The sequence below is a fragment of the Coregonus clupeaformis genome, chromosome 1 (genome assembly GCF_020615455.1).
Source record: "Coregonus clupeaformis isolate EN_2021a chromosome 1, ASM2061545v1, whole genome shotgun sequence".
NCBI classification, from domain to species: domain Eukaryota; kingdom Metazoa; phylum Chordata; class Actinopteri; order Salmoniformes; family Salmonidae; genus Coregonus; species Coregonus clupeaformis.
The window spans coordinates 35,445,389-35,454,707 of NC_059192.1; the positions used below are offsets into that span (position 1 = coordinate 35,445,389).

General features: G+C 41.0%; 1 protein-coding gene across 1 annotated transcript; it reads left to right on the forward strand.

Annotated features, from left to right (window-relative positions):
• The first annotated feature begins 1,561 nt into the window (after positions 1 to 1,561).
• Positions 1,562 to 4,628, forward strand: LOC121582433 (adhesion G protein-coupled receptor E3-like). The gene is made up of 8 exons (XM_041898206.1): positions 1,562 to 1,652; positions 1,861 to 1,904; positions 2,208 to 2,321; positions 2,402 to 2,561; positions 2,712 to 2,834; positions 3,138 to 3,286; positions 3,804 to 3,965; positions 4,118 to 4,628. Exons 3-8 carry the CDS (start codon positions 2,298 to 2,300, stop codon positions 4,262 to 4,264), a joined length of 765 nt encoding a protein of 254 aa, XP_041754140.1. The 5' UTR covers positions 1,562 to 1,652; positions 1,861 to 1,904; positions 2,208 to 2,297; the 3' UTR covers positions 4,265 to 4,628.
• Positions 4,629 to 9,319: the final 4,691 nt, after the last annotated feature.

Sequence of the window (9,319 nt, forward strand, 5' to 3'; positions counted from 1 at the left end):
CTTCTTCCATTTAAGAATGATGGAGGCCACTGTGTTCTTGGGGACCTTCAATGCTGCAGACATTTTTTGGTACCCTTCCCCAGATCTGTGCCTCGACACAATCCTGTATCGGAGCTCTACGGACAAATCCTTTGACCTCATGGCTTGGTTTTTGCTCTGACATGCACCATCAGCTGTGGGACCTTATATAGACAGGTGTGTGCCTTTCCAAATCATGTCCAATCAATTGAATTTACCACAGGTGGACTCTAATCAAGTTGTAGAAACATCTCAAGGATGATCAATGGAAACAGGATGCACCTGAGCTCAATTTCGAGTCTCATAACAATGGGTCTGAATACTTATGTAAATAAGGTATTTCTGTTTTGTATTTTTAATCAATTCTAAATTCTAACAACCTGTTTTCACTTTGTAATTATGGGGTATTGTGTGTAGATTTAATTTTAATCTATTTTAGAATATGGCTGTAACGTAACAAAATGTGGAAAAAGTCTGAATACATTCTGAATGCACTGTATATACAGACAATTGAAATGTGGTATTTATTTGTTGTTACTTTTCCATTCTCATCACATACACTTTCATCATCATCTCTCTCTCAACCACTTTTTTCTTCTACTATCAGACATAGATGAGTGTGGTGAGAACATACATATTTGTGGGAAGTGGGGAACCTGTCACAATATAAAGGGAAGCTACTGGTGCAGTTGTCTCCAGGGATTCCATAACGAAGGTGATATAAGTTCTAAGTGTGTAGGTGAGTAAAACACCATTCTCCTTGGGTCATGAGTCTCCTTGCGTACGGTGTTGTACCAATAGTCTTAGATGGTGCATTTAACACTATACTCTGTAATGTATAGCCAACAGTACCAGCAAAGCACCGTTTTAGAACTTGTGTCTCTATAACTTCTCTGTCATAAATTATGTTTGCCTTATGGTGGCTAATTATGATGGGTCTGAAAGCAAAACTCAAATAAATGCATTGACCAGAATTATTTGAAACGTCTTATCCACATTGTGTTTAGGTTATTGTGTGTCTTTAGTATCACTCTGTCAGGTCAGTGTCCGACACATCCGTGTATAACTCTGTCAGGTCAGTGTCCGACACATCCGTGTATAACTCTGTCAGGTCAGTGTCCGACACATCCGTGTATAACTCTGTCAGGTCAGTGTCCGACACATCCATGTATCACTCTGTCAGGTCAGTGTCCGACACATCCATGTATCACTCTGTCAGGTCAGTGTCCGACACATCCATGTATCACTCTGTCAGGACAGTGTCCGACACATCCATGTATCACTCTGTCAGGTCAGTGTCCGACACATCCACGTCCTCATCGTCTTTCTTATTCCCCCACTTCCTCTTTCTGTCTCTCTTTCTCTCACTCACTCACTCATTCACTCACTCACTCACTCACTCACTCACTCACTCACTCACTCACTCACTCACTCACTCACTCACTCACTCACTCACTCACTCACTCACTCACTTACTCACACACACACACACACAGACGTAAATGAATGTATAGGGACTGGGAACAAATACCCCTGTGGAGAGAATGGAACCTGCTGGAATCTGGAGGGAAGCTACAGGTGTCATTGTCCCCCTGGATTCACTACTTACGGCAACAACCAAACTAAGTGTCAAGGTGAGAGAAATACTTGTTTTACTTATTCATTTTCTGCTGTCCCAATTGCCTTCGCTTGTGACCACTGATCTTGAGGCCATCTGTTGAAACCTCCACCCAGCCTACCCAGTTACCAGTTTCACAATCATGATGACCGGCCTGATACAGTGTGTTGTGATGTGTTGTATTGTTCGAACTGAGGTCATTTGGATTCATGGTTTTCCTTTAGAGCTGAATTGTGACCCTTATGCAACTCAGAGTACACCTGAACAGGTAAATTCTTCCTCTTTTTAAATTATTATTTTCTTAAATGTATTTCTCTTCATCTTGAGGTCTTGAGATTATTTACCATATTCTTCCTCTCGTTATCGCTCTCTCTCTCTCTCTCTCTCTCTCTGTGTACTTTCTCTCTCTGTATACTTTCTCTCGCTCTCTGTGTACTTTCTCTCGCTCTCTGTGTACTCTCTCTCTCTCTCTCTCTCTCTCTCTCTCTCTCTCTCTCTCTCTCTCTCTCTCTCTCTCTCTCTCTCTCTCTCTCTCTCTCTCTCTCTCTCTCTCTCTCTCTCTCTCTCTCAGACTCTACCAGGTTTTGACAGCCTCTTGTCTCTCTTGAGAAACAACTGTTTGGTGTTGAGTAACTCCTCTGGGTTGGCTGGAGCTACAGGAATGACTGGAGAGGTGCTTTTGACAGTAAGTTGCCACCCTGACCTACACACACACACACACACACACGTTACATCACATCTCTGTTGTCTCTGTCTTCTCTAAAGGTACTGGCCAATGTCACTGATGTTCTTCAACTCCAGTCCAATGGTCAAGGTGGTAACAGCAGTAAAGTGACTATGCTACTGAGGACAGTAGAAAACTCTATCAGACTGATCGCTCCACAGTTGAGAGAGAACGTGAGCAGGATAAATACAAGGCACACAGGTAACACTTATACTGAAAACACATTTACTGATCACTCTAACCTCACCAGTACCACAACTTAACCTTACACTGAACACATTGACCACTTGTTCTTTCAATAATGGTCATTTCTAGTCAAGTATAGATTTTTGTCCCTATGTTGAATAACAGAGGTAGAGGTTGTGGTGAGGAGGGACAGGACACCACCACGAGGACCAGTCAGACTGACCAATGAAAACATCCAACTTGACACCACCTGGGAGATGGTGATCGGAGAGGACAGGAATTACCCAGGTACAGACCCACTCAGCTGCAGTGGCATTATGCTTCTTAAAAAACAAAGTAATTGGAAGTTTCTGAGTGACAAGTATTTACTTGTGTATTTTACAAGTTTCTTGTGTATTTTGTATCTTGTATGATTTGTGTGGAGGCTGTTGTGTTTTGTTCAGTACTTATAATATACAGGGCATATTTAGTGTACCGTATGTTGTTGTTTTTTAGGTTGATGGGTTTGTATACTTGATGATTTGTGAATTGGTTTTGTTTTATATTGATTGTGTTTCTGTGTGTATTGGTTTTGTGTTATGTTGTTTGCAGGGTTTGCCATTTTGCTCAGCTACAAGAGTCTGCAGACTTTGACCAACAGCTCTGAGCAGCTTTCCTCCAGAGTGGTGACCGTATCAGTTAGCAACCCCAACACAACAAACCTGTCTGAACCTATCATTCTCACCTTCAATCACTTGAAGGTAACAATTGTGTCTCTCAGTTAAAGTGATAGTTCACTTCTTTCACTTTTAGCTTATCTTTGACTTCCCTAGACTGTGGTTGTTTGCTCCAAACCGTTTTTAAATTTGTTAGCTGGTTATTTAGCAACGTCCAGAATCTCCTAGCTACCATTTTGGGGGAATGTAGCAATGCTAGTGGAAACGGATTGTATCCATTAGCGGGGCGTTCAAAATCATGGGGAAAGAACTTGGTGTGGTCTGCGTCCCCATGCTTTTGAATGCACCACTAACAGATACAAAAATGCTAGCCAGATTATTCTGGACTTTGCGTAATAACCAGCTAACGATTAAAAAAACTATTTGGAGGAAACAACAACACCCTAGGGAAGTCGAAAATATGCTTAACTTCAAAATAAAGTGAACTATCCCTTTAAAACAGGTTTTATTAGACATAAAACACATTTGTTTAACAGACATGCATGCAGTAGACCCTAGCTGTTAATAAAATGATATGAGTCTCGTCTCCTTTGTTTCCCAGTCAAGTGATGCGAATACCACCTGTGTTTATTGGTCAGAGGATGGTGAGGGGGCGTGGTCAATCCAGGGCTGCACCTCAGTGAAGTCCAACTCCACCCACACTGTGTGCGCCTGCACCCATCTCAGCAGCTTTGCCCTGCTCAGGGGAATCCAAGAGAATAAGGTGATACACAACAACACTGTAGAACTACTAAGAGGGAAAAGGGTCTTAGATCTGTGAGAAGGTCTTTTTGCCTTCAAACTCACACTCGGAGTAGACCTGCCTTGGGGCAGTAGTATGGTCTGTATTTGATTCTTGTCATTCCTCATTGACAGAAACATAGACAGCTGCCGGTGATGTGGGTGGGTGCTCCCGTGGCGCTGGCTTGTGTGGTCCTATCCCTGCTCATGGCCCTGTGGTGTCGTTTTATCAGCAAAAAACACAATGGAGGGAGCCAGCCAGAACAGCATTTGACGCTCTAAAGCACCACAACTTAGACAGCAGGGATTTCTAAAATCTCTCTTTCCTGTGTTTTGTATATAATCCCACCCTATGTCAATTTACTGTAAAATAACAGTTTAGACTGTGAAAGAACTGTTAGAAAATGTTAATATGAAGTTTTAGTTTCAACTTCAGGCACTTGATAAAAATGATTTTATGAAATATATAAATGTATTTTAATATTAGAGATTATTAGTTGTTCTCAATTCCCATCAATGTCAATTTACTTTTTCTCCATTCAGTTGTAGACATAAGCTTGCCATACAGTATTATTGTACAAATTTAAATAGCAGCTCTGTTGTAATCAAAGGAAGGACATACAGTGAGGGAAAAAAGTATTTGATCCCCTGCTGATTTTGTACATTTGCCCACTGACAAAGACATGATCAGTCTATACTTTTAATGGTAGGTTTATTTGAACAGTGAGAGACAGAATAACATCAAAAAAATCCAGAAAAATGCATGTCAAAAATGTTATAAATTGATTTGCATTTTAATGAGGGAAATAAGTATTTGACCCCTCTGCAAAACATGACTTAGTACTTGGTGGCAAAACCCTTTTTGGCAATCACAGAGGTCAGACGTTTCTTGTAGTTGGCCACCAGGTTTACACACATCTCAGGAGGGATTTTGTCCCACTCCTCTTTGCAGATCTTCTCCAAGTCATTAAGGTTTCGAGGCTGACGTTTGGCAACTCAAACATTCAGCTCCCTCCACAGATTTTCAATGGGATTAAGGTCTGGAGACTGGCTAGACCACTCCAGGACCTTAATGTGCTTCTTCTTGAGCCACTCCTTTGTTGCCTTGGCCGAGTGTTTTGGGTCATTGTCATGCTGGAATACCCATCCACAACCCATTTCCAATGCCCTGGCTGAGGGAAGGAGGTTCTCACCCAAGATTTGACCGTACATGGCCCCGTCCATCGTCCCTTTGATGCGGTGAAGTTGTCCTGTCCCCTTAGCAGAAAAACCCCCCCCTCCATGTTTGACGGTGGGGATGGTGTTCTTGGGGTCATAGGCAGCATTCCTCCTCCTCCAAACACGGCGAGTTGAGTTGATGCCAAAGAGCTCGATTTTGGTCTCATCTGACCACAACACTTTAATCTAGTTCTCCTCTGAATCATTCAGATGTTCATTGGCAAACTTCAGACGAGCCTGTATATGTGCTTTCTTGAGCAGAGGGACCTTGCGGGTGCTGTAGGATTTCAGTCCTTCACGGCGTAATGTTTTACCAATTGTTTTCTTGGTGACTATGGTCCCAGCTGCCTTGAGATCATTGATAAGATCCTCCCGTGTAGTTCTGGGCTGATTCCTCACCGTTCTCATGATCATTGCAACTCCACGTGGTGAGATCTTGCATGGAGCCCCAGGCCGAGGGAGATTTACAGTTCTTTTGTGTTTCTTCCATTTGCGAATAATCGCACCAACTGTTGTCACCTTCTCACCAAGTTGCTTGGCGATGGTCTTGTAGCCCATTCCAGCCTTGTGTAGGTCTACAATCTTGTCCCTGACATCCTTGGAGAGCTCTTTGGTCTTGGCCATGGTGGAGAGTTTGGAATCTGATTGATTGATTGCTTCTGTGGACAGGTGTCTTTTATACAGGTAACAAGCTCGTTACCTGTATAAAAGACACCTGGGAGCCAGAAATCTTTCTGATTGAGAGGGGGTCAAATACTTATTTCCCTCATTAAAATGCAAATGAATTCATAACATTTTTGACATGTATTTTTCTGGATATTTTTGTTGTTATTCTGTCTCTCACTGTTCAAATAAACCTACCATTAAAATTATAGACTGATCATTTCTTTGTCAGTGGGCAAACGTACAAAATCAACAGGGGATCAAATACTTTTTTCCCTCACTGTACATGTTTGTTCATGAAAGACTGAACACACACCTTTGCACTCACTGTGTATACTGTACACGTAGCATGGACATACTGTACATGCATACCTACATTACATACATACTGTTATGTGGCCTATGATCGGCTGCCTGGAGACCTGTTCATTGCATGAAAACATGAAACGAGGAGAACAAAACATAAGAGTAGTTAAACAGCAACCTCTTCAATATTTCTGGCTTTCTAGATAGGAAAGCTCAAATTATATTGCTGCGTAGTGAAGCTCATCAAGTCCATCAGCTGCAGGTTCCTAAAACCTGGTTTTCCTGAAACAGTTAGGTGTTCTAATCTGTTTTGATTAGAACATCAAAGAACGAAAAGCATCTTTAAATGTCCTGAACAGTCAAAATCCTGTTTATCATCAAATTGGATGACTTGGATTAAACCCTATCAAAGTATAACAAATGACTATTGCTGGTACATTGATAAAGTTAGATCATAAAGTGACTTGCTTCCTCCTTTTTGTCAAAAACTTGAATTCAGGAATCCAGATACTATTTGCTTATTGGGGATCGATGAAACATCACATTTAGCCACTCATTTTAATACACCAATTGTAACGTCTTATTCTCATACATAATTTAAATAAGTACTGCCTTGTAACCATCATTGCAGAAGGCACGTTCGCAGAGGGGCGTGGTTTACATAGCTAGCTAGCTAGTCTACTGGTGCCAAATTTCACTGCAGGGTGTTATAGGTTTCCCCTATTTATCTGGGGAAATGTACTTCTAGGTTTTCACTTTCCTCTGTATCTGGTGTTAGCTAGTTACTGTCCAGCATGGGGGAAGAAATTATGTTCGGAACTCCGACCCAGTTGTCATGTCAGTGCTGCTACAAACTGCAACAGAAGAGACATGCCAAACGATGTATACAAAATGATTGACATCATGACATGGTTTATGTACATGGTCTGGCAGTCAACAAATGTAATTTATGAAGTCAACACAGACATTTTCCGACCAGTTTCAACTGAAATTGTCCAACATGAACTGAGACAGGATGTTGTCTATATTGATGCTGTTACAATAACCAAACTGTTGGATAGACAAATAATTTGTGAAACCATGATGTGATGTATGACAGGATTGGATTGGAGTCTTGTTTGAGTTGCTTCGTGTATCATCAGCATATTTGCTTGAGATGACCTCACTGCAACATTGCATCCAAGTTGTTGTCAATCAAGGTGAGCTCCCCGCCCACTCAGACAGGTCCTTCAGCCTTACTGATAGTTAGAGATGAGAGAAAAGGTCAAAGCTATTTTCTTTGGGAAAATATGACCTTTTAAGCTTATGATTTCCAATTTTGATAATTGGGGGTTATACTCAAAAGCTCATGCGTATCAGTTATTTGTGGTATGTGACTGGATGGCTTTAACCCTTTATCTCCATTCCCCTGCTGATAGAGCAACTGATTAGGTGTAGTTTCACATTCTGCTGATGAAAATGCTGTACATATCGTCAGAAATGAAAAGTATGATTGAGAAAGGGAGGAAACACAAGAAAAGATCAAATGATAAACATTAACAGAGAGGGGGCTGTGTGTGAGAACATGCAATAGTTGATCACACATCAACTCAGAAAACTTCTTGCACTTCTAGAACCCTGTGCTTTCTTACAAGCGTGAGCTGACTGAGTAGCTTAATAACTAAAGCCTTGGTTCGGACAGCAGGTTTGTACTATCAAGAAAGCATGGGATCTATTATATTTCTCCTGATTCTGGGTCAGTCAATATTCAACTTTATTTTTTCTAGTAGACATTTTTTTGACTGTAAAAGAGTGTCTACTGAATAGGGCTGGGAGGGGTAATTTTGATTGCGGTAGGGGCCACAAAAAATCTGAACTCATCATGAGGGGCTGCAGTGGCTCGCAGGTCTGTGTACCCACATTCTTACCAACACATGCAGTCAGAGCCAGCCTTTTGGGGGCTGTAGTGTCGAGTCAATGTTGCTAATTATTGCTGTTAAACAAAGGAGTCCGCTTATACTGAACTTTGATCATAAGTTTTATTCATATCACAAGATTTCAGCATAAGTTTACGGATGTCATGATCACCCGGAGAGCAGTGTCCTCCAAATTACAATGTCTGCTCTAACGTCCTTTGTCTCTAGCCTATACTTATAAGATATACAAAAATATGGGTGGCTCCCTCTACTGTCCAATCCCCTGTCTACAACACACAGACTTCTCTGTCCCATCTGGGGTGTCACACTAAAACAATTCCCTCTGACACTAAATAAACATCCTCTCAGGTTCCACTTGAAACCTTATCAAAGTCATGATCTTCATATACTACAGGGCCCTAAGTGAAATGTTTGCCTTACATTCAACACCATTCACTGTTTACTAGCCAGTGGAATACTTTGACTGATTCACTTTGTATACAGGACATAAAGTTAATTTCTTTGCCAATTTTACTGTATTGCCTTATCGCAAACAAGATGCATGTTTTGGAATATTTGTATTCTGTACAGGATTTCTTTGTTTCACTCTGTCATTTAGGTTAGTATTGTTTAGTAACTACAATGTTGTTGATCCATCCTCAGTTTTCTCCTATCACAGCCATTAAACTCCGTAACTGTTTTAAAGTCTCCATTGGCCTCATGGTGAATTCCCTGAGCGGTTTCCTTCCTCTCTGGCAACTGAGTTAGGAAGGACGCCTGTATCTTTGTAGTGACTGGGTGTATTGATACACCATCCAAAGTGTGGTTATTAACTTCACCATGCTCAAAGGGATATTCAATGTCAGCTTTTTTTTTTAACTCATATATCAATAGGTGCCCTTCTTTGCGAGGCATTGGAAAACCTCCCTGGTCTTTGTGGTTTATGTTTGAAATTCACTGCTCAACTGAGGGACCTTAGATATAATTGTATATGTGGGATACAGAGATGAGGTAGTAATTGAAAAAACATGTTAAACACTATTGTTGCACACATAGTGAGTCCATGCAACTTATTATGAGACTTGTTAAGCAAATTTGTACTCCTGAAGCTTATTTAGGCTTGCAATAACAAAGGGGTTGAATACTTATTGACCCAAGATATTTCAGCTTTTCATTTTAAAATAATTTGTAAAAGATTTTATAAACATGATTCCACTTTGATATTATGGGGTATTGTGTGTAGGCCAGTGACACA